Source organism: Gopherus flavomarginatus, chromosome 4 (assembly GCF_025201925.1).
Source record: "Gopherus flavomarginatus isolate rGopFla2 chromosome 4, rGopFla2.mat.asm, whole genome shotgun sequence".
Lineage (NCBI taxonomy): Eukaryota > Metazoa > Chordata > Testudines > Testudinidae > Gopherus > Gopherus flavomarginatus.
In genome coordinates, this window is record NC_066620.1 from 155,608,853 (window position 1) to 155,634,765 (window position 25,913).

A 25,913-nucleotide genomic window follows, 5' to 3' on the forward strand; every position below is an offset into this window, starting at 1 on the left:
CTGGAGAAGATAAAGTCAGACAAGGTCCGGGTCCTCCTGATTGCCCTGGCGTGGCCCAGGCAGCATTGGTATGGAACCCTCACAGGCCTGGCAGTAGCTCTGATGTGGCCATTGCTCTCAGGACCAGGGCCGCCTTCTCCATCCCAACCTAGCGGCTCTTCACCTCACGGTGTGGCTGCACAGTGGTTAGGTGGAGAGGATAGGATGTGTTCAGAGCAGGTTCAGCACGTCCTTCTCAAAAGTAGACGGCCCTCCATTGCCGCACTTATTTGGTGAAGTGGTCCTGGTTTTCTAGGTGGGCGGTGGACCAAGGTGTCTCCCCGGTAACTGTGCCAATCCAGCTTATCCTTGATTACCTCCTCCATCTGAGGGCCCAGGGCCTGGCTCCCTCATCAGTCAAGGTGTACTTGGCAGCTATATTGGCCTTCCATCCACCAGTGCAAGGGCACATGGTACTTTCCCATGCTATGACTTGCTGGTTCCTTAAGGGTTTGGACAATCATTTTCCATATTCTAAACCCCCGGTCCCACAGTGGGACCTAAACCTGGTGTTGGCTCGTCTCACGGGGCCCCCTTTGAACCACTGGCCATGTGCTCCTGGTCTCACCTCTCATGGAAGGTGACCTTCCTGGTTGCAATCACATCAGCCAGGTGAGTCTTGGAGCTCAGAGCCCTGACCTCCGAGCCACCGTACACGGTCTTTCGTAAGGACAAGGTCCAGCTCCTCCCACACCCCGCGTTCTTCCCAAAGGTGGTCTCCACCTACCATGTGGGTCAGGATATTTTTCTACCAGTCCTCTGCCCCAAGCCTCATGTGTCCAATGTGGAGTGCCATCACCACATGCTCTGGCTTTCTACCTTGAGTGGACTAAGCCGTTCAGAAAGTCCTCGCAACTGTTTGTTGCCTTGGCTGAGCGCATGAGGGGCCAGCTGATTTCTATTCAGCGGCTTTCCAGTTGGATCACTTGTGCATCTGTTCCTGTTCTGAGCTGGTGGGTGTCACCCTACCATCTATTGTGAGGGCACACTCCACTTGGGCCCAGGCCTCATTGCCTGCCTTTGTGGCCCACATCCCCATCCAGGACATTGGTAGGACCGCCACGTGGTCTTTGTTTCACACATTCACCTCACACTATGAGATTGTCCCTCAGACCAGGGATGATGCCAGGTTTGGCAGGGCTGTCCTCCATCCTGGGAACTTGTGAACTCCTACCTACCTCCAACAGATATAGCTTGGAATCACCTATTGTGGAACAGACATGATCAATCACTCGAAGAAGAAAAGACAGTTAACTTTTCCGTAACTGGTGTTCTTTGAGGTGTTGCTCATGTCTATTCCACATCCCACCCTCCTTCCCCTCTGTCGAAGTTGTCTGGCAAGAAAGAACTGAGGGTGGGGGCAAAACTCAGATCCCCTTATACCGCGCCAGGCAAGCGCTACTCCAGTGGTTGCGGGGACGCTCCCCTCCATGAGTACTGCTAGGGGGAAAACTTCAGGCACCAGTGCACGTGGTGAGCACGCACATGTATTGTGGAATAGACATGAGCAACACATCTTGAAGAACACCAGTTACAGAAAAGGTAGCTGTCTTTTATCTCCTGTTGGGTACTCAGTTCAGTATGAATCAAAGGAGGGATAGAGAGATATAGCCACATGTGTTACATCTGGCTAGATGTAGGAGGACTGCCATTCCAAAAGTATGCCCATCTGGTGTATGACTCTTAGATGGAGTTAAGATAGGACTTGTGCTGCTGTATAAATTACCCCATTGCATCTCTGAGTTCTTCGTTGAGCTGACTGAGTTCCTCTCTACAGTGATGGTGGAGTTGTCAGAATATTTTTTCTGGATGACTAGTCTTCATATGGATAATGACTTTTCTCTGTTAGTGCAAGATTTCAGGACTTCTGTGATTATGGGATTCTTAAGTGGCTTCTGGCATATATTTGACTGGTCACCTTCTGGATCAGAGTTTTGGGCTGAGATTAAAGCAGGAGAGTAATGGCTATACATTTGTCATAGACTAAACATTCTTCCATTTTGGGGAAAAGGGCATGTTTTATAGGTCACTCTTTAATGGAAGAGTGGTTCAGAGTTTTGGGCTGAGATTAAAGCAGGAAGAGTAATGGCTATACATTTGTCATAGACTAAACATTCTTCCATTTTGGGGGAAAGGGCATGTTTTATAGCTTACTCTGTTAACGGAATCAGTTCAGCTCTCTGACTGGAGAATACACTAAATTAGAGAGAACACTACAATGAGGGTTTGGTATAACACTGTAATTGATTTTTGTCCTCAGCTATTGGTTCAGTGGCCCTTTCCTCACCCTCTTTCCTGGCTTCATTCTCACAAGTTACCATGATGTATAGAAAATCTGTTACAAACGAAAAGGGTAAAGGACTAGTTGCGAGTGGTACTGTTCTGAATCTACTGTGGTTTAAAAGTATTTCTAATCTTGCTCCACAATTGTTCAGGAGATGAGGAAATCCTCATTTCCACTGTCGTTCCTCTGAAGTTAAAGTTACAGGTCAGTGGAACTGTTGCAGGGGTGAGTAGACTTGTTAATTCAGGTGCTGTCATCTTGGTTACAGAGTCGAGCATTTTGCACCGTGAGGATTTTCACACTGGTTAGAAAATATCACTTCGACAACTCAGTCAGTATCTGCATTGGAATTATATATCTCAAGTTGGGGATGAGGGACAATGAAACTATTCTTCTCTTCTTGAATTTCAAACACTATAGTTTACTGAGATTCTGTTGGATGTTGAGTCCAAAACCCAGGTTATCGATCGATATTTCTTGTCTGATGCGGGCTAGTAAAAGGTGGAATGAATTATGATGCCCATTATTGGAGGAGATTCAGTGTCTCGTTGGAGGGGAAAGAGCTAGCATGTCTCATAGAAGCTAATGTTAGAATCATTTTTAAGAAACCATCTCCCAACAAGGCCAGTCTCTCCAATTATTTTCCATCTCCCTTTAAGAAGAGAAAGGATTGTTAAGGATACATGGCTGATTTCACTGTTTGCTTTATCTTTGCTGATTTTTCAATTATATTAATCCATGCAGATTGAGGCAGATATTGCATCCAGGCAGATTCTTAGGCATGTTGACCTGCCTTTGATACTGTTTACTGCACGTCGTGAAACCTAGCAGCAATAGATGGAGTTGCTTGAGTGGCTCTAATACTTGGTTTTGAGGTCTCAGAAGGTAGTATTTATCATCTGACCCAAGAGCTCTCTCATACTTTGTGTGGAGGTGTGTGTGTATGTCTCTGTCTGTCTGTCTGTCTCTCTCTCTCTCTCTCTCTCTCTCACACACACACACACACACACACACACACACACACACACACACACACACACACACACACACACACACACACACACACACACACACACACACACACTTGGATAGGTGGAGTGCGCAGTGCTGCTTTATATACCAAAAAAACAAAACTCTGTCTCCATTTTATCAGATCAGGTTATGGATCTGTGATTTACCCAGTCTAGATAAAATTGGGGGCTTGGATGAGAACTAACTTGGCTAGGACGTGACCCAAATAAGACAATGAGGGTACATCTGCGCATCACAGCGGCAGATCTCAGAGCCTAGGCCTGCAGACTTGGGCTTGAGCCATGGCACCAAAAATAGCTATGTAGAAGCCCACCCCCCCTAGGCTTTGGAGCCCAAGCTCCAGCTTGAGTCTGAACCTCTACTATTCTAAGTGCTGTATCACGAACCTGAGTCTGTAGAGCCAGGTGCTGGGACTCTCTGCCGCAGGTTTCTGCTTGTGATGTAGACATATGCAGATAAATTAAAATCTGTACTTGTGCATGTATAGTTTATTCAAGAAGTGGCTAACAGCAGGGTGTATTTATTGAGGTGTCCTAACCTCTAGAATTTACTCCAGTTTTCATCACCATCTTTTGTTTCACAAAGCCTGGTTTTGTTAACTCTCAGGACCTGCTGCAAGACCTATATTTTCTCTCAAACTTTCTCTGTATAGGTTAGAGTAAACTGGATTACATTTTCATATTTGATAGTAGGTTGAAAGGATCCTTATGTGAATATTGTTCTAATGCATGTGTTAGTATAAATAACTTCAAGTGCATGGGCTTTATCAGATAAGTGCTCTTTTGAAAATTAAAATAGACATAAATTCTTCGATTATGGTCACTGTGTATCTTAATCTCAGTGCATGTTCAACTGGATTTTTTTTAATGGATTTATTTTTTAAATTGAATAGCAATGTCCATTGAGGCCACGTATGCACTCTGTTGCCTTTTGCTCTCGTATGAGGGCAAAAATGGCAGGTCACCTATGACTTTCTCTCAGTTCTGTCTTGCTGTCTTTGGCATCAAGAAGGAATCTAGCTGGCGTTCAGGCCACTAGACTTAGCTTCAGCGAAATATCTCATCATCTTATTCAGACCACCTCTGGTTCTTCAGTACCATGTTTATTCTTTTTTTTAATTACCCTAGTCTGTTGTAAGGCTTGTCATGCTGAAAGCTGTTTGCAGACTCCCTTGAACAATGCTCCCTCTCATGTACAGACCCTCGTAAACAGGTACTTATAATAGTGGGCTCAAAACCCATAGCTTTAACCTTATCTATCTTATGATGAGATAATTACATTACAAGACATGCATAGCAGATGCCTGTTCTGCCTGGGAGAATCTTGCCTTCTAAGCAGATTCTTGGTCTGCTGCTCCTTCTCTGCAAGAACCCAGAAGTAGAGGGATATGAGGCTGAAGCTCCATCTTCTGGAGAAGTCTATGAGAGTGGCATCTGATCCAGAAGAGCTGATCTTGAAGACCTCTGCAGAGGAAGTGGCACAGAAGCCACACCCAATGTTGACATCAACATTGGTGCCACCCCCAGCACTGAAACCGTTGACAGCCCCAGTGTTGAAGCAGGGTGCTAAAAACACTGGGGCAATAGCTCAAAAAGGTACCCCGGTACTTCCTAAGGCTATTGTGGGGACCATCTTTTCAGGCCTTGAAGCTGCAGCTTCACTAGCAAAACCTCAATTGCTGAAATACAGAGAGGAACGAGATCCAAAGGCCAAAGATCCCTCTCGCTGCTAGATTTCACAACACTGTGTGGTAAACAGCCTCAAAGGCAGATCAATATACATAAGAATCTACAGGATGCAATAATTGATCAATATCATCTAACAATCAGCATCCAACCACAGATGAGAATGTAATCTCCACCTGAATACCAGCACTGGAAAATTTCAGGGCCTAGCAGGAGCTGCTGGTGAAGATTGCAGACACCTGGGACATTGAGCCTGTGATCATCTGCGAAAAGACTCATAAGCTATTTAAAGCTGAATCAACCATTAGTCTCTCCAGGATTGCCCCTCCCCAGAAATCTGGCAAGAACTTTTGTGGCAAACACGAGCCACTATAAGGCCCACAAAGCATACTGAAAAACGGTACCAGGGTGGATTTGATTTAAATCAAATTAATTTAAATCACTAGTCAGAAAGACTCGATTTAATCATGGATTTCTGCATAAAAGTGCATTCCTGTTGGTTATTATAACCTTAATACGTAATCTTCACAACTCAGAGATAGATATAGTTTTCATTTTTAGAAGGGACACACTATACATTTTTAAAGGGATTTATTTTAAAAACATTTCAGATTAGTTTTACAGCTATATGAGAAAATGAATGATTGGTTATTTCATTTACCAAAGCAATTGAAGCAGATATTTATGAAGTCAATAGTTAATCAGTTCAACAGGTTAATCATTAATATTTGGAGGATTTTCTTGCCATGCTGTATTAGGAGGAGAACATCACCAGACAGACATTTTAACTGTTTTATTTCACCAAAACAACAATGTTATGTATTGTGGATTTTTTCTTCAAGAGCAAACATAATATTTTAACAAAACATATGAATTTTTGAATTTAGTTAAACATTCAGGTGTTTTAAAATCAGGTTTGTTTTTGTTAAAGTTGTTTTTAACTAAAATAGTTAAATGAAATATTAAAAAAAACACAAAAATTAAATCCACTGTGTCAGCAAGGTCAACATGAGAAACTTAAAATATTGGCTTCTGCAGCTAACTCAGTCGTCTTCACCTTCATTTTCCTATTTGTTCATAATCTGGAAAAGAAAACCAAGCTTTCCTGCTTTTTCTGGTCCCAAACAATTTGGAATGAACTAGTCCAAAGGAAGAAGATATTCTTTCTAGACCGGCAGAAGAAGCTACTGCTGTTAAAAGTCAGATTATCACTTCAGCAGTCTCTGTATCCAAGTGCTTAAGTGACTTCCACCAGTTCACTGAGTGTGACTTTCTTTAAAACATCATCAGCAAACGTATATTTTTTTGAGTGGTTCACACTTAGCTCTGAAGTTTATTATAGTTAGCATTATGGCGGGATGATTGCTGGATGTCCATGTCATAGCCAACTCCTCTTCTTCAGCAGTTAAGGTTTGATCCTGGTACCGAGTATTGAGAATATTTGCAAGAAAATGAGCTGGAGATAGTGCTTGTCCCGTTCATTTTTTTAATGCTTGTAATTTAACTCCTTGCATTTTTCTCTTTCTAAGATCTCCCTCAGTTCCTTCAAAATTTCAACACCATCAGCAATAAAATAGCTATTTCCCTGCATTTTGTTCAAGGCTAAAGAAATAGACTTCAGGATACTCAGCATGCGTTCAACATTTCTTTTAAGCCCAATGTTGAGAACTTTGTGACAGTGCCATCTATTTTTACACAATTTTGTTCACAAACTGTCATCGGATTAGGCCAGTTCTTGATATAGTGCTTAAAACAGTCCACTACTGAGTTCCATCGCATGTCTTGTGGGAGAGTTAGCCTGGTTCCTCCCACTTTTTTCAGAGCAGCTGCTGCAAAGTGGTTGTTATTGGAAGTATTTTGCAATTTCAAGAACATTAGCCTTTATTTCTGGAACACTTTGGCTAGGAGGTGCATCAAATGAGTACTACAAGCATATGTTATTAGCTTGGGACTCTCTTCTAAATAATTTCTTCTCATCATGGATACATTTGCAACATTGTCTGTGACCAAGCTGCGTACTAGACGTCTGGATTTTTTTTCACAGTTCGTTATAGCTTTTACTGCTACTTCTTGTAAGTATTCTGCTGTGTGTACATTTCCTGATATATCTGTTGTTTCTGCAAGGAAGACATTCCCTGCTTCTGTTGTCACACAAGCACATACAATAGGATCATTGTGGACATTGCTCCACTCATCAAGATTCAGGTTAATAATTTTACCCGCTAGACTTTTTGCACACTGCTCAATTTCTCTTTCATACACTTTGTCCAGCAATTTGCCTGTGACATCTGCTCTGTTGAGTGGACTGTATCCTGGTCATAATGACTGAACCATGTTAATGAAGTGTGTGTTCTCAATCATACAGAAAGGAGAGTTTGTTGCATAAACAAACCAGGAAATTTTTTCATCAGTTACCTCTTTTTGTAATCTGCTGGTTCTTATCACAAATTTATCTATGGTTGTTTCTGGATGATTTTTTTTTCTGGATGATGGAGATTATTTTTCTTTTTGCTACAGGTGATACTGTGGCTATCTTAGATACGTGAAGTGACTGAAACACTATCATTGCCAGATAAGTCTGAAACTATAAAAAATGATGGTGATCTTGAAGGTGGACAGTCTTCAGAATCCTATATGTTGAGGATGGATTCGCCTAAACAAAATAAGTCAATGCAGTTTAGTATTACTTGCATTCACTGAGACTCAGTACTACTTTAAAGGTGAAACTGTAAAAGGAAGATCTGCCTATTTCAGCTATTTATTTTTTATCACAGTTGAATCTAAAACGATAGTACCATAGAGTGACAACTATATTTTTTGCTCTGACATGAGAATTCAAGAATAGCCCAGAAGGAAAACAGGCAGTCCTTAAGAAAGAAATATGAAATAAAAAAGTTTATCAACCTGAAGATCCTGCATGTTCAGACATGTTCCTTTCATCATCTTCAACGCAACTTCCTCCTGAGAAGGCACACTTCTCATGATGTTGTTTCATTCGGGCAACCAGGCCTCGCATTTCTTCGTTGCACTATTTACCTTTTGCACGCATGCCTGTCTTACCCACAGGTAGAGGAACTTCATTAAAATATTCCCAAACCGTGTCTCTTTTAGCGCCTGCTGCCATTATAGGTTTTCCCTTCTACTAAGAGAATGGTATGGTAGATCTCAAATCAGTGAAGGCTACACTCAGAAAGACCTCAAGACTTCTGGAATATGCTACTCAGACGGTTTCATTTTTGTTTCTACTGTCTGTCTCTCCCTTCTCACATTTATCTCCAGATGTCTTCTCCTTGTCCAGATCTATTCTGCCCGCAACAGTCTTCTAGTCATTGAACTTTTTGAAACTTTGCACTTTTAGAGAGCGGTAAGGGATTGACTCTGTACACAAATTTGCAGCTGGACAATACTGGTCTGTTATTTTTCACTTCTGTATATTTATTTATTTATTTTAAAAACATTTTTGCTGCTGTTAAGCAAGTTATCTCTGGAGACACTAATCTGCAGTCTGAGAACTGCAAAAGTAAGCATCTCTGATGGTATCTTCTAGACTGAGCACTGAGTCCCATTGGGTATCTACCCAAAGAAAGATTAACCCAAATAATATATACAGAAGCCCCTGGAACTCCCAAAATTGGGTCCCTAATTCATGAACTATTGGAACTCATTTACAAAACTTTTCTTAAACATGAATATATTGTCTCATACTATAGAATTAGAATTTATAATCTCTATTCCATGATGAGATATCTTTGAGATATAATGTATCTTAATTAAAACTGTCTTTAGATAGGTTTTTCCTCAAAAATAATTTATCAAAAAAATCTGATTTAAATAAAAAAAATCTATTATTTTTTATTTAAAAAAAGAAATCATTGATTTTTATCCACCTTGCCAGGTACCCCTCTTCAAGCACTTTTAACACCCATCCCAGCTCTGGCTCCCTGCTGGTCTTGGTTGTCTAGGAGACATTGAGATGCACCTAGAACACACCTAAGGACAAGGATCCCAAACACTTAGATATGTTTGGGAGAAATTCATGTTCATTGGCCTTGCTACAATTGAGAGTGGTCAAGTGCCAGGCATTTCTGGCCAAATGCAACTTTTTAACATGGGACAAGATTACATCTTTCCTGGCCAATCTCCATCATGAAAGCAGAGAGGAGCTGAAAGACGTTATAATAGCAGGCCAACTTATGGCCACAATGGCTCTACAGGTAATGAACACCTCTGACATCACTGGCAGATCTGTGGCCAGTGCAGTGACCATGCAGAGAATGGCATGACTCCGAGCCTCGATTATCCCTCACAGGCACAAGCCATGGTTTAGGACTTGCCCTTTTAGTGCTTGGAGCTGTTCAGTAAACAAACTGATAGTCCCTTACACTTGCTGAAAGATTCCAAAGCAATTACACTTTCTGAGAATCTACATTCTTCCACCCTATTGAAGGGCATCAACCAGTCCTCAGCCCTCGCACCAGCAGAGACTGCATACTGTATCTTAATACAGACACATGGAGTACTTGTGTTACAACATGGGGCATCAGCGCTCCTCGACCTTGGCCACACTCTGCCATAATGACCTGTCAGCATAATTGAGAGGATCAACGAGAGCTGCATAAGAACCAGTCCACAGAGCATGACCTTGGAAAGCTACCTTGCCCCTCCACTGGCCATGGTCTTGTTATAACATCAGACAGATGGGTGCTGGAGATCATAGCCCATGGCTACCATATCCAATCCTATTTGTCTGTCCCCTACCCACTCCCCTTCCTTGTCCCTCTTCAGGGACCCTTCTCATGAGAGCCTATTGCAAATTTAAGTGACCTTATGCCTTTGTCTAGGAGCTATAGTGTAAGTTCCTATAACTAGGCTGCTGGTGTACTGAGACCATAGCTTATTGTGCTGACCCATGCTGAACCTCATTGGGCTTTTTTTCATTGTACTCACTTGCCAGTCTGTGTACTGGTCTGCTGTCTCTTCGATTGTGAGCTGTTTCAGGCAGGGCCTGTCCTTTTTTTGTTCTGCACTTGTATAGCACCTAGCACGGTAGGGTCTTGATCCATGATTGGGGCTTTTAAATGGTATGATAATAATGAAATAATAATACACAGAAAGATTCTTCTGCTCCTGGTATTTCCTTGTTCTGAAGAAGAAAAAAGGAGTTCTTTGTCCTATTCTGTACATAAGGAGATTCAACAAATATACCTATGGTCTCAGGTTCTACTCCTGGGAGAATTCTGCAGAAAAAAATTAAAAATTCTGCATATTTTATTTGTCAAAATAATGCAGCATAATCACTCCCATTTCATTTATTTTTGGTAATTTATTTAAACTACCATACAGAAAAAAAAATCACAGTAACTGTTCAGCATTTCCTAAACACATGGAAGTTAAGTTACAAATACTTGGTAAACCTGCATTCCAGTTATAATCCTGGATTTTCATTTATATGACATTACTTTTAGTTTGGTGTTCTATAAAGTAGAACGTTGCTTTAAATTGCTCAGACTTTCACACAGGAAAGTTGTACAGTTTTGCTAATCATTGTCCTACATTTTTTTTTAATGGGATAAGTAAAACCGATCCTGAGCTGTAATCTAACCCCATTGTGCCTCTTTGGATTCCGTTACTGTCATTTACAATAAGGCTCCTTTTCACCACTCTGGCAACGTAAAGGAGCCTTAATTGACTAAGAATGGGAACAGTTAACTAACAATGGGAACATTAGCAGCCTGCCTGTTTAGTTTTTCTGGAGTAAGGTTCAAGGGGTAATGCTTGCCTCTGTCAAGTTCATAACTGGTTTGCAGTTATCAGCTTCCAGCTCACAGAAAATACCTAAGATTCCCAGTGGGCCTTAACCATTACCCATACAGGGTTTTGCTTTTCAGATTCTCTCTGATGCTGACTGTTAACCAATTTTCTGGCCATAGTAATGACTTATCTAAGGAAGGAAGGAATCCCTGTCTCCCCTGTCTAAATGACTGGCTGATCAGAGGCTGAGGATAGTGTATATCCCATCCACACACCTTATGTCCAAACAAGTTACAGTCTCCTTCCTCCTCCCCTCCCCCCTCCAAAAAATATATATCCTGCAGGAACTCAAGTGATGGCTATATCCTTTGAATGTAAGAAAAGGGATACTCTTGTTCCCCTTCCCAGTGATGATGCTGGAGACATCAGGGACAGACTGGGGTGCCCACTGGAACCATCTGAAAATGCTAGGTTCAGGGTCTCAAGATGATCTACAATTTCACATGAACAACTTGGAACTGAAAGCTATCAGACTGGCTTATATGGCGTTCCTTCTCATCCTCTGAAACACCCACGTGCGGATTGTGACAGGTAACATGTCAGCAATGCACTAAACAAACAGGGAGGTGCTTGATCATCTCCTCTCTGCCTGGAGGTGATCAAGTTCCAAGAACAGTCCCATTGGCAAGGAGTGACTCTGATAGCTCTATACCTACCAGGGCTCAGCAATGACCTAGCTGACTTTCTAGGCAGGAATGTGGTAACCAGCCACAACTGGTCGTCTTGGAAATATTTTGTTGATGGGAACGCATACCATAGACCTCTTCACCTTGGCAGATATTACCAAATACAGGGATTTCTGCTCCATGGGCAATGTGAGCCCCAGCTACCTTTCTAGCACCTTTGTATTTCAATGATCTTGAGGACCACTGTATGTCTTCCCACTGATCATTCTGATCCCTAAGAGCATATCCAAGATCAAATGAGACAAAGCTACAGTCATCATGTTATTGCCCTGCTGGCTGAGACGATTTTGGCTATTGGATCTCCTGCATTTGTCCAGCCTGCCCCCCACCCCCAGTATGACTTCTCACCTGCCTAGAAATGCTGTCTCAGAACTAAGGACAAAATTGCATTTGGAGCCATGGCTGAGCTTGGTGGCCTGAATGTTGGCTTATTGAGCAGGACAGACAAAGACTGCTCCCTACAGGTCCAGAAGATCCTTTTACAGAATGGCAAAGATTTCCAAATGAGAAGCTCAAAACAACGTGAATCCAACTCAGATCCTATACCAAAGATTCTGGACTATATGCGGCTTCTGAAACAAGCTGAACTAGCCTTTATCGTCCTTAAAATTCATCTGGAAGTCATATCAGCATGTCTCGCTCTGATACAGTCATACTCAATCTTTTCATACCCTACAGTGTTGAGGTTCCTCAAGGACCTCTCCCCACCTGCCCTCAACTAAGGACTCTACTCCAGCATTGTAGTGTAGTGAAGCCTGGAGTTGTCATTTGTGCCATCAGCAGAATGTTCATTATACCAGCTCCCTATCAAGATGGTCTTTCTGATCACATCAGCACGCAGAGTCAGTGAACTGCAAGCTCTCATGTCTGGACTGCGATATATATCCTTCCGCAGGAACAAAGTGGTGATGGAACCAGAGCCTGAATTCATCCGCACAGTGGTCTCAGAAGTCACCTAAGCCAGTCTGTCACCTTACCATTCTTCTCAAAGCCACACTCATCACCAGGAGAAAAGAAGCTTTATATTCTGGATGTTAGTGGGGCCCTGCTATATGACATAAACAAGACTTTCAGACTTTCTCCCTGGCTCTTTGTGGCCATATCCAATATATCAAAAGGCCAAGCCATCTCACCCCTGAGAATGTCAAAGAGAATTATTCAGTGCATTTCTACCTACTTGCTATCTGTTGTATGCCAAGACTCTCCCTGCAAAAGCTCCACCTGGGGTGCAGACAGCATCTTCAGCCTGCTTTAGAACTATACAGATAGCTGAGATCTGTAAGGTAGCCACATGGAGCAACTCAGTGACCTTTGTGAAATGCTGTGCATTTGACATGGCTGCCAGAATAGATGTCGCATATGGAAGAGCAGTAGTTCAATCCATGTTTGACTAATACAACTGAGATTCTTCAGTCGCATCTAGGGAGGATTCTTCTTGCCTGTGACCCAGAGTGGGACTTATGCTAACACATATTCGAACAAGAAAGTACAGTTATTTACCCTACGATAATTGAGATTCTTCAAGCTGTTGTAGTCCCATGACCCATCTTCCATCTTTGTTTTTCGGCGTCCTCAGCTACACAGGCTTTAAATTGTGAGAGAACTGAGGGGAGGGTCATAGCCACTCCACCCTTTATGCCCTTGTATGGGAGGCTCCGCTGGACGTGATTTGTAAAATAAAAAAAATGAAAAATTCAGGCTCCCAATGCATGAGTCACATTCACACCTTACTACAACATTTCAAAGAATCACAGTTACTGTAGGGTAACTAACTGAACTTCCTAATGTGTATATATTATAGACAGGGTTGGTTGCACTGTGTATTATTCTGGCAGCCTTTTCTTTGAGAAGCTCTAACACCTCCACTTGAAATTGGCAGGTGCAGTGGTATTTGTGTCAGGGATGCATTTTTTGCTATTCCCATGAAAATTTGTCCTAATTTGGCCATGCTTAGTAAAGACTTGCTAGAGCTTCACCTTTAAACTCTCCAAAGATCAGTCAGCACTGGATCTTTAATAATGTTCTTTTAACATAAGGTTTTTTTGTGTGCAATAAAATATAGAATTTGGGAAATTTCAATTGCTTATCTCTCAACTCTCAAAACTTGTCACATGGCTGGATGCTAATAAATTCATACTTTATGTACATTAGTCAAATGTTATTTGGGTAAAAGAAAGTATTAAATTCAAGTTTCATTGTTTTGATTATAAAGTCTCATTTTGTAGCTCCACTATTAAATTAGTCTAAGCTTTTCAATAACGTTTCTAATCTAGTCATGTCATTTATTTTCCTTTTTATGATAAAAATCATTTTCAAAAATTTGTAGTTGAGATTTTGACGAAATGATGTATTTTGGGGACCAATTGTGAGTTTGGTTAAAAGGTGAATTATTGTTATTAATATGTTATTGTGTGCATTTTCTTTAGAGGTTGGCTGTGGGAGTTTTGGCAGAAAATGGCTTGACGTTGGAAGAATGGTTGCCTTCAGCATGGATTACAGATACTATTCCTCGCCGGTGTCCATTTGTGCCACAAATGGGTGATGAGGTATTTTTGTTTTTCTCAAGATTCTTGCATTCCATTTCCAGTTTTTCAACTTTTTTTACATAACTTTTTTAGAAATGTATGTAATTATTTTTCATCACTATTTTTCTGAACATTTTGGATTGATTAAAATTCCCTTTAAAGCTTAATTCTAATCAAGCCAAAATTATTTTCTTTCAGAATGAAAGTTTCTCTGTAAGCACATTCTACACTGCCTCTGCGCCCCTCAAAATCTTCTAAATGCTATGTCACATTTGGGCTATCGCTTTTCCTTTTCCACAGTATTGTGATGGAGTTTTTTATTGCACTGTATTTCTCCTGTGTCTTTCCTCACCTCTGTTACTTCAGTGGGGTATATGCCCCATATACTAAAGAAGAAGTAAAGCAGGAAGAACTGGAAATACTAGTTAATACACAACTATGACATAGCTGGCATCACAGAGACTTGGTGGGATTATTAATATAGAAAGGTACAACTTGCTCAGGTAGGTGGAAAGGGAGGAGGTATTGCCTTATGTATAAAGAATGTATAAACTTGGACTGAGGTTGAGATAGAAATAGGAGACAGACTTGTTGAAAGTCTCTGGGTAAGGATAAAAGGGGTAAAAAAAAAAGGGGGAGGGGGTGATGTCATGGTAGGGGTCTACTACACCTAACAAGGAAGAAGAGATGAATGAGGTTTTTTTTTAAATAACTAACAAAATCACCCAAAGCACAGGACTTGGTGGTGATGGGGAACTTCGACTACCCAGACATCTGTTGGGAAAGTAACACAGCAGGGCACAGATTATCCAATAAGTTCTTGGAATGTGTTGGAGACCATTTTTTATTTTAGAAGATGGAGAAAGCTTCTAGGGGAGAAGCTGTTCTAGATTTAATTTTGACAAATAGGAACTGGTTAAGAATTTGAAAGTGGATCATGAAATGATAGAGTTCATGATTCTAAGGACTGGTAAGAGGGTAAACAACACAATAAAGATAATGGATATCAAGAAGGCAGACTTTAGCAAACTCAGGAAGTTGGTAGGTAGGATCCCGTGGGAAGCTAGTCTGAGGGGAAAGACAGTTCAAGACAGTTGGCAGTCTGTCAAAGAGACATTATTAGGGCACAAGAGCAAACTATCCATTGTGTAGGAAAGATATGAAGTATGACAAGAGACCATCCTGTCTTAACCAGGAGATCTTCAATGATCTCAAACTGAAAAAAGTCCTCCAAAAAGTGGAAACTAGGTCAGATTACAAAGGATGAATGTAAACAAATTATACAAGTATAAAGGGACAAAATTAGAAAGGCCAAGGCACAAAACGAAATCAAACTAGCTGGAGATGTAAAGGATAACAAGAAAACATTCTACAAATACATTAGAAGTAACAGAAAGACTAAGGACAGGGTAAGCTCATTACTCAATGGGGAGGGGGGGCGAGGAGAGAACAATAACAGAACATGTGGAAATGGCAGAAGTTGTAAATGACCTTTTTGTTTCAGTTTTCACCAAACAGGATAGTAGCAATTGGATCTCTCAAATAGTGAATGCCAGTGAAAATGAGGTAGGATCAGAGGCTAAAATAGGAAAAGAACAAGTTAAAAATTACTTAGACAAATGTCTTCGTCACCAAGTCCTGATGAGTAAATCCTGGAATACTCAAGGAGCTGAATGAGGAGATATCTGAGCCATTAGCAATTATCTCTGAAAAGTCATGGAAGATGGGGTACATTCCAGAATGTTGGAAAAGGGCATATAGTGCCAATGTATCAAAAGGGAATTAAGGACAACCTGGGGAATTACAGACCAGTCAGCTTAGCTTCAGTACCCAGAAAGATAATGGAGCAAATAAGTAAGCAATCAATTTGCAAACACCTAGAAGATAATAAGGTGATGACAAATCCATGATGACTGGTACTTAAGAGAAAATCATGTCAAACCAGCCTAAGAGCTATCTTTGACAGAGTAACAAGCTTTGTAGATGGGGGCAAGTGGTAGATGTCGTATATCTTGACTTTAGTAAGGCTTTTGATACTGTCTCGCATGATCTTCTCATAAACAAACTAGGGAGATGCAAGCTAGATGGGTGCATAACTGGTTGGAAAACCGTTCCCAGAGAGTGGTTACTAGTGGTTCAGAGTCAAGCCGGAAGGGCATATCAGGGGTCCCATAGGCATCAGTTTGGGTCCAGTTTTATTGAATATCTTCATCAGATTTAGATAATGGCATAGAGAGTACACTTATATAGTTTACAGATGATACCAAGCTGAGAGGAGTTGCAAATGCTTTAGAGAATAGGATTAAAATTGAAAATGATCTGGACAAACTGGAGAAATGGTCTAAGGTCAGTAGGATGAAATTCAATAAAGACAAATGCAATGTATTTCACTTAGGAAGAACAATCAGTTGCCACATACAAAATGGGAAATGACTGACTAGGAAGCAGTACTGCAGTAAGGTATCAGAGGGTAACGGATCACAAGCTAAACATGAGTGAACGGTGTAATACTGTTGCAAAAAAGCAAATGTCAATCTGGCACGGAGTATTGTAAGCAAGACACGAGAAGTAATTCTTCCACTTTACTCCGTGCTGATTAGGCCTCAACTGGAGTAGTGTCCAGTTCTTGGTGCCACACTTCAGGATAGATGTGGACAAATTGGAGAAAGTCCAGAGAAGAGCAACTAAAATGATTAAAGATCTAGAAAACATGACCTGTGAGTGAAGATTGAATAAACTGGGTTGTATAGTCTTGTACGAATCTTCAAAGAGCTAAGCATTTCTGGAGAGGTGTTAAGTACCCACAGTGCTGAACTGAGTTCCCACATAGATTGTCAACTTCAGCTTCCATTGAGAGCCTCTGTGGAGGTGCTCTGCTCCTCACAGAATCAAATCCAAGATGAACTAATCTGGTCAGTGGTGCCATCTAGGTATTGTAGGGTTGTCAGCGATATGCATGTGCCATACTCTCTTAACAGTCTTTAACACTCTACTAGTATCGACATGTTTCACAGAAATCTCACGTTTGGCCAGGCAAAGCAGATGTAACACTATGTACAGGGAAGACTTAGGCTTGCTGTCGTCTGTCTGTTGTTCAGAAGAACCTTGACATCAATGAACTTGACAATTGCCACTTAATCTGTACCTGGAAACATGGGAATTGTTGAACCAAAAGAGATGTACCAGTAATATATCTAGTCCAGAATCATATCACTGACAGTGGTTGTTCCCATATGTGTCAGAGTGTGCAAGAAATTCCGCAGCTGGATAATTATTTTATTATAAGCACGGCTGGTAACATCACCTATTATTAGGGTTGCTCAACGCTTTCCTAAGGCCCTATTTTCTGTTGCTTATGACTTTGATGATAGGTTGTTTGGGCTGAAATTTTCCATACTGGATGTCTGCCTTAGGCTGCATTTTTTGGAAAATTTCAGCCAAAACAGTTTAGGATGTGTCTGCACTGCAGTGCAAGCTTGGGCTCATATCCACCTTTCATCTACACGTAATTATGTCTGACTCAGGGCAGCAAGCCCTCCATGCGCAGGCCCCACGACCCTATCAGTGTGGGGAGACATTTGAGCCTGAGTCCCACAGGCTCAAATTTTGGAGTGTGGATGCAGCTCTGGCCCTTTCCTCCCATACTGGGACCTGAGAGTCCACCAGTGCTGTCCCACAATCCCATAGGATGGTGTCTTTCATCCTTTCTATCGCAAGACAGGCCAGTTGACTCTGAAGAAATGGAAATGCTTTCTCTGGTTCTGGTACAGCTGCTCAGAATTCAGCCCTTCCTTTTTATTCTGACTGCTGAGCTGTAAGCAGAGTGAAACTTTTCTTATGTTTATAATGGCCACTAACACAAAGTAGTCCTTTGCCAAATACACTGCTAGCTGGTCATGAAAGCACACTCAGATTTTAGTTAATCTCTCAGATGAGGCAAGCAAACAATTTGACTTCAGCAAGAGTTCCAGAAATGACCATGCATACAAGGAAATAGTGAAGAAGTTGGCAGCTTTGTGGATTTACCAGACCAGTGCAGAGAGTGGATTAAGCATCCCAGGAACAACTACTGGAAAGCCAGGGATGAAAACCATACCTCTGGAAACTCACCATCATCCTACCTGTTTTATGAGGAGTTTGACCAGATGCTTGGAATGGCACCAAGTACTGAGCCACCAGCACTTCATGGCAGTCTGGTTAGCAGAGATGGTGATCTTCTGACCCTGGAATCCAGTTTGGCACTGGAGGGGAGCAAGCACACTCATAAACATACTATTCTTCCTCTTCCATTGGCCTATGCAAGCCCATAACATGGGACCACAGAGCCCTGATTTGTGTTGCCAAGATGCATCCTACTCCAGCTGTGGTAGGCACATTTTCCGGTAACAGTGATCCGTTACTGTCATGGATCCATTTGGGGAAAATGGCTCACCTTTGCCTTCACAAAGATTATGAAGAACACAGCAAGCCACAGTAATGCAGAGAGCATTGATGACACTGGAATCCTAACAGGTCTTCAGATAGCAGCAGCTAAATTTCAATTTGCCAAACCCACCTTCAGTCACCATTCTGCACCTGCTCAGGAACCAATCCATGCAACAAACCTCGATGCCAGCTCTGCCCACATATCTACACCAGCGACACCATCACAGGACCTAACCAGATCAGCCACACCATCACTGGTTCATTCACCTGCACATCCACCAATGTAATATACGCCATCATATGCCAGCAATGCCCCTCTGCTATGTACATCGGCCAAACTGGACAGGCTCTACGGAAAAGGATAAATGGACACAAATCAGACATTAGGAATGGCAATATACAAAAACCTGTAGGAGAGCACTTCAACCTCCCTGGCCACACTATAGCAGACCTTAAGGTGGCCATCCTGCAGCAAAAAAACTTCAGGACCAGACTTCAAAGAGAAACTGCTGAGCTTCAGTTCATCTGCAAATTTGACACCATCAGCTCAGGATTGAACAAAGACTGTGAATGGCTTGCCAATTACAGAACCAGTTTCTCCTCTCTTGGTTTTCACACTTCAACTGCTAGAACAGGGCCTCATCCTCCCTGATTGAACTGACCTCGTTATCTCTAGCTTGCTTGCTAGCATATATATACCTGCCCCTGGAAATTTCCATTACATGCATCTGAGGAAGTGGGTATTCACCCACGAAAGCTCATGCTCCAAAACGTCTGTTAGTCTAAAGGTGCCACAGGAGTCTTTGCTGCTTTTACAGATCCAGACTAACACGGTTACCCCTCTGATACTATTCTGCACCTTCTGACAGTGTGATTAAATATAGTTTTGCCAGGTGTTTTGGAATGGCTCCTAAGGCAAGACAAAAGGGGGATATGCAGGGTCCTCCAAAATAACAGTGGGGACAGTAACTCCATTTATGACAGTGTCATTTGGTGACAATAGTGTTGCATCTTGTCCATAGATGTAGACTCCCAATAATTGGAAAACACAGGCATCATGATCTTTCTTAGTGCAGGCCATGTTAGCATCAATATATTGGCCTCTGTGGTCCACAAGGGCCTGCATAACAGTGGAGTAGTACCCTTTGCTGTTTGTGTTCTCGTGCACCTTGAGGAGGGCAACTATGGGCAAGTGAGTCCCATCAGTGCACCCAGCATAGTTTGGAAACCCCATTCTCTCAAAACTAGTAATTATTTCAGGGATATTGTATGCTCACCACTTTTGGGTAAATCACATGCCTCATTGCCTTGGAAACCTCCAACACCACCTCACGCACAGTTGACTTTCCAGTGCCAAACTGGCCAGCTATGGACCTGTAGCAGTCCAGGGTAGCCAGCTTCCAGATGGTTACAGCAACCTGCTGCTCAGCTCCCATGCGTGTGTTCTGACACCGGAGGGTGGTGGCAAGCTATTCACAAAACTCTAGAAATGTAGCTTTCTTTGTGTGAATGTTTTGGACCCACTGCTCGTCATCCCATATCCATATGATGATGAGATCCCACTAGTCTGTTCTTGTGTGCCTAGTACAGAAGCATTGGTCTGCAAAGGGGGCATCAGCGGTTATTCTGAGAGTATTAAGCAGCATCAGCCAATTTGTCTTCCGTGTCTGTATTCTCCTCCTCCTCCTCTGACAGGTGCCTTTGGTAGGTCAGAAAATGCAAGAGAAGCTCTTCAGATTGTGGTTCCTCCATGTTGCTGGCTCAGATTGTCAGGAGCATGCAGACCCAAAAGACAGCTCAGCAGGATGTGTTGACAGGCTGTGATATCTTTCTGTAACCTGAGGTGGGCAGTCAAGTTTTCCCACACTGCACCATGAACCAAGGACTAGAGCGACCACAGCTGGGGAGGGTTCTGGGAAGCCTGGGATATGGTGATTTTGACTTGTATCTGTGTACTGCGCTGTGCACACTGGAACCTGGGTTTGGATCGAAAAATTCTAAACCTAGTGTCACCAATGAGTGTGTGGGCTCTCAAGCCCTGGGCTAATAAGCCCAGTGTCCTCTGACTCAATTCCCACTAACACTGGGATTACATTGCATACTATTTGCAATTTCAGAGGATAAGGCTAGGGAAAATATATTATTTTTCAATGTTAAAAATATTGTGGGAACCTTTTATTTGGAAAGCTGTAGTGCCTCCACGCTTTGGAGCGGGGGGGGAGGGATAGCTCAGTGGTTTGAGCATTGACCTGCTAAACCCATGATTGTGAGTTCAGTCCTTGAGGGGGCCATTATAGGGATCTGGGGACAAAAATCTGTCTTGGGATTAGTCAGCTTTGAGCAGGGGGTTGGACTAGATGACCTTCTGAGGTCCCTTCCAACCCTGATATTCTGTGATTCTAAGAAGGTGGAGACTAGTGTCAGGGATGTGCATTTCTCTGTGAGAATGTACCCAAACTTGGCCGAGTAAAAAGCCTTTGAAAAATTGCAGTTTGCACATGCTCAATCTAGATTTGCTAGGTCTTAACAGCTAAAATCTCTGAAGATTCCATCCTCCCTGAACGTTCAGGAGCTCGACAGCTAGACTGCATGTGCTTCATCCCCATGGAGTGACTGAACATGCTGGCGCCCAAGTCTACTAGTGAAGCTGACTTTCCCTGTTATAGCTGCTCCTGGCTGAAGCAAAGAGTCTGTCTCTCCAGTGCTCACAATGACTCTACTGGCACCTGGGTAGCATGCGAGAGGAAATAGTTTGATTCAGATGCAGAGCACACGGGAGCTGGACCTATGGCGTTGTGGGGGGATTAGACTGGGGGCAAAGGCTGGGACTAGAGTCTGGCAGTGGGGCTGAGGCTGGGACTGGAGTCTAGCAGCAAGACAGGGGAAAGGACCCGAGGGAGATTTGACAAGGAAAAGTTTGCAGGGGTAGAACTGGGACTGGCTAAGCAAAGAGACTGACAAGGAGCTGGGGGAGGTGAGGGCACTGAGACTGGATGAGAAGCCCAGGAACTAAGACTGGGAATGGGAACCAGTGGGCTCAGGGGAGGGGGAAGACAGGAAGCCAAGTTGGGGGAGGATACTGGTATTGGCTAGGCAAGGAGATTGGGAACAAGGGAGTGGGGAGGATTAGGAGTGGCTGGAAGTGGAGGAGGCTGGGACTGGAATGGGGAATCTAAATAAATGACATTAGAACTCCCTGGGAAAGGAGACTGGGACTGGGATCAGAAGCCTGAGGCATGGGACTGGCTAGGAGAGTAGAGTGGAAGTGGGGCTGAGAAGCTGGTGGTGGGGTAGAAACAGGACTGGGATAGGTACAGATTGTATGGAATGAGGCAGAAAGAGTCCTTTGGAGGGCTGGACAGAAGAGTCTGTGAATACACTAGAGTACACTTCTTTCCAGAGCCTGTAATGGCCAAAGATCCTAGGGTCTCACCATTGCTCTGCTGTCAGCCAATGTCTGTGAAACCTAGAGCTGGTCAGACAATGTTCATCAAAATAATTTTTCATCAGGAAAAAGCAGTTTTGATTAAATCAATTTTGTGTGTGAGAAATCATATTTGTTTCAAAAGCATTTCCCGGAAAGAGTTTGAATTTTTTTTTCAGAAAAAAATTCTAATGGAAAATTCCCAAATTATGTTTCAAAATTCTGTTTTATTTTTAAAACCATCAAGGTAGCTGCTGTTTGGTACTGATTGAAATGTCTTCTCTTTTTTCCTAAATCAAAGTGCATGCTGTTTTTGTTTAATGAAACAAATAACAAGAATAGAAAACAATTTGCTCTAGAAAACAATGCAAGACATTTCAGTCCGTGTTAAGTATTATCTGTCTGTGCCTAGTAAAAAATACTTGAAACAAAAGTTTTAAATGGAAAAAAAAATTTCAAAGCTGAATTTTTTCAAAATTTGTTGTGTGGGAAATTTCAAAAATATTTGGTTTCATTCCAGTTTCTTGAAATGTCAGTATTTCCCATAAAACAGCAATTCCAAGTTTCAACTAGCACTAGTAAACCCACTGGCAGAGTGTCTCACTCCTTCTAGTTCTGGTCCACGTAAAGGATGATAACATCTCTTCCTATCAGTTACTCCATTAGCTCAAGTGGCAGAGTTATCTGCAGTGTATCTAAAGGTTCCAGCCCGGCAGATAACCCATGTGGATGTCAGTAAAATATCACATTATGGAATTTGTTGTTTTTTTTTCACTTCTCTTTAAAAAAAATAAATCTTGAATTGCACACAAAAATACACTAAAATAATATTAAAGTTGCAAATTCAAGGGCTCAAAAGTTAGGAGATGCACAAGCAACCTTAATTCAGCCACCTTGTATGTAAGCATTATGATAGTCGTTAATTACATGACCACATGCTATTTTTTCCACCCTGCTTTGGAAATGAATCAGAGTTGTGTACCTAAGAAGGCTGTTGTCTGGAGGACGCTTGCCTCATTTGTTGCAGAAGTCATTGTGTGTTCCATATGTTCTGGGTGTTAAACTTGAGATCCTGGAGTCTGATTTGCAAAAGTGCTGAGCACTCAGAACTACAAATGAAGTCAATGGGAGCTGTGCTCTAAGTGCTATAATGCTGAAAAATCAGGCTCTGGGTATCTCAGATTGGGCATCCAAAATTAGAAGATACTTTTCACCTTAATCTCTGCCTCAGTTTGCTATCTGTAAAATGGAGATAGTACCTATATATTTCACAGAGGTGTTATGCAAATAAATTCGTTAATGTTTGCTAAGCACTTGGATAGGGATGTTCATCATAGAAAAAGGTCTACGAGGAGATTAATAACCCTACTTTCACAGCAGGGTTTGAATAGTATGTGGTAAATAAAGCATGAGCCACACTTTGAACAATGATGAGAAAACTAAATATAGACTGGCTGGCTCATTAAGTGAACATTGTCCATTCTGTGCACCGAATGACATTGGGATCTTGTGGAAATAGTAGTATGTGATTGGGTAATTGATAACTGTATCATAATAGATACATACAAGGAGGCCGAATTAAGGTTGCCTTAACTCTGTCATTTCATGACTCCTGAGTGTTTGACTTTGCAACCTTAATAATCGTCTTCATTACATACAAAACCCCACAACTATGGTAAGACTTACAAAGTAAAACTATTTGTGTAGCGGGAGATACATTTTGAGAGGGAGATATCTCATACTATTTTTGAATTATTTGGGGTGGGGGAGATGGTATTAATGTAGTTTGCAACATTTGCCAGGAGAGGTTGATAAACCCAAATAGGTTTATTTATTGTTTTGTGACTTGTTCTCCTAAAGCTGGCCAATTTCATCTTCAGTTAAGCTCACCATATAAATAGCACTTAACTTTATTTCTTGTTAGCACCCCTTGTAAATCTTTGCTATATATTTTAAGGAAATGCAACTAAGAGAGATGACTATTTATCTGCCTGAGGAGAACATTCTACAGTTTAGACTGTTTGAACGTTCTTTAGTATGGTATCACTAATATAGTGCAGATACCACCCTGATTTTGTAGAATCTGTGGAATTTATCAAAAGTCTAAAGCAGGAGTCAGCAACCTTTCAGAAATGGTATGCCTAGTCTTCGTTTATTCACTCTAAGTTAAGGTTTTGCGTGCCAGTAATACATTTTAACATTTTAGAAGGTCTCTTTCTATAAGTCTATATTATATAACTAAACTATTGTTGTACATAAAGTAAACAAGAGTTTCAAAATGTTTAAGAAGCGTCATTTAAAATTAAATTAAAATGCTGATCTTATGCCACCAGCCTGCTTAGCTCGCTGCCAGCCTGGGGTTCTGTTCACCTAGGCCGGCAGCGGGCTGAGCAGGGCCTGCAGCCAGGACCCCAGACCTGGGGAGGGGGGGTTCAGAGGTCAGGGCAGAGGGCTGGGGTACGGGGGTGTGTAGGGCGGAAGGCTGAATGGGGTGAGGTTCAGGAGTCAGGACAGAGGGATGGGAGCTGTGGGGTGCCAGGCAGAAGGCTGGGTGGGTGTGAGAGTGCAGGGCAGAGGAATGGGTGTGTGTTGAGGTGGGGGGGTGCAGGGCAGAAAGTTGGGTGTGTGTTAGGGTGGGAGGGGTGCAGGGCAGAGGGCTGGGTGTGCGGGGAGGGGTCATGGCAGAGGGCTGGGGTGTCTGGCTCGTGGGGGTGCTCCCAGCCCCTGCCCTGAGCGGCTCATGGCAGGGGGCTGGAAGGGATATGCCCTGTTCCACCCCCTTCCCCAAGGCTCCGTCTCTACCTCTCTCTGCATCCTCTAGGGAGCTGTGTGCAGGCTTCCACTCTTCCCTCTCCCCCTCGCAAGGGCCGTCAGCTGATTGGCGCAGGGAAGGAGAGCGGGAGGGGCAGGAAAGCACCATGCTAGGGGAAGAAGCGGGGGAGAGGGGAAGCTTGGCTGCCGCAGAACCAAGCTTCTGCCCCTCCAAGGGAGAGCAGTAGGCGGGGGGGCTGAGTGGGGCTGGGACCATGGCAGGCAGCTGTGTGCCATAGGTTGCTGACCCCTGGTCTAAAGTATATTTTTCTGTGAATAGGCATACTGTTTTTTCTAATGTTACTGTGCTCAGTCTTTTGATGGAAATCACATGAGATTTTCCTTAACTGTAAAATGAAAATATTTTATTAGTCTGTATAAATGGTTTAATTTATATAGAGAAAATTGGTAGGAGTGGCTGGAAGGTATGAAAGGAATTACCTGTAGTTTGCTCCAATAATTTGGATTTTGTTTCTGTTGCAACAATATGGTTTAGTAGTAAATGGTTGTCACTAAATTTAAATAAGAATCTTTCCGAAATGTAGTTTAGCTCTAGCATTTAGTAGCGTCTGCTGCTCTTCCTAACAATTAGATCATCATAATTTCTGGCAAAATCTAATGATTCCCACCTGATTCTGTAACCTCAAAGATCACAGACAGAAAACAGGGATTTAAGGGCCATGTCTTCAATATATATAATATAATATTCTGCAAGGTTAGTTACAGGATGTTTCATTCTATGACATAAATTAAATTAAATCAAATCTTCTGTAATATGGCATTACTTGCCTATAGGTTTTTGCTAACTTATCAGCTCAACAGGCAAAGACTTCACTGTGGTTATGTGTGTGTGTTGGTTTTTTTAGTTTAGTTCCATACCTAACTTTCCATGTTTTACATGGGAATGGATAGTAAAATGTTTTTGATGTAGACTGTTGTTCTTCCATCTGAATTTGCAGAGCCACAGATTGCTGGCTTACGTGATTTCATAAAGAAAATTTTTATTTAAAATTGGTGTACATATATACAGTATGCTGTTTTAGTTGTTTATTAAAGCCTTGTGTTCTAATTAGCTTGAAGGAGTTCAGTTTTAATTTTATTACCTATCCCTTGAGTACATTCAAGGTTTCTAGTGAGTTTGTTTCATCGTTATGCCAGCAGTGTTCATCAGCTGATAGTAAAAACTGCAGC

At 42.1% G+C, this 25,913-nt stretch overlaps 1 protein-coding gene across 3 annotated transcripts in view; it reads left to right on the forward strand.

Annotated features, from left to right (window-relative positions):
- Nucleotides 1-25,913, forward strand: part of PHIP (pleckstrin homology domain interacting protein) — a 339,268-nt gene that overhangs the window by 256,885 nt on the left and 56,470 nt on the right. For all 3 annotated transcript variants that reach the window (XM_050950076.1, XM_050950077.1, XM_050950079.1), the window contains one exon: nt 13,964-14,083. In XM_050950076.1, the coding sequence (XP_050806033.1) occupies nt 13,964-14,083 (120 nt within the window). The remainder of the gene's footprint in view (nt 1-13,963; nt 14,084-25,913) is intronic.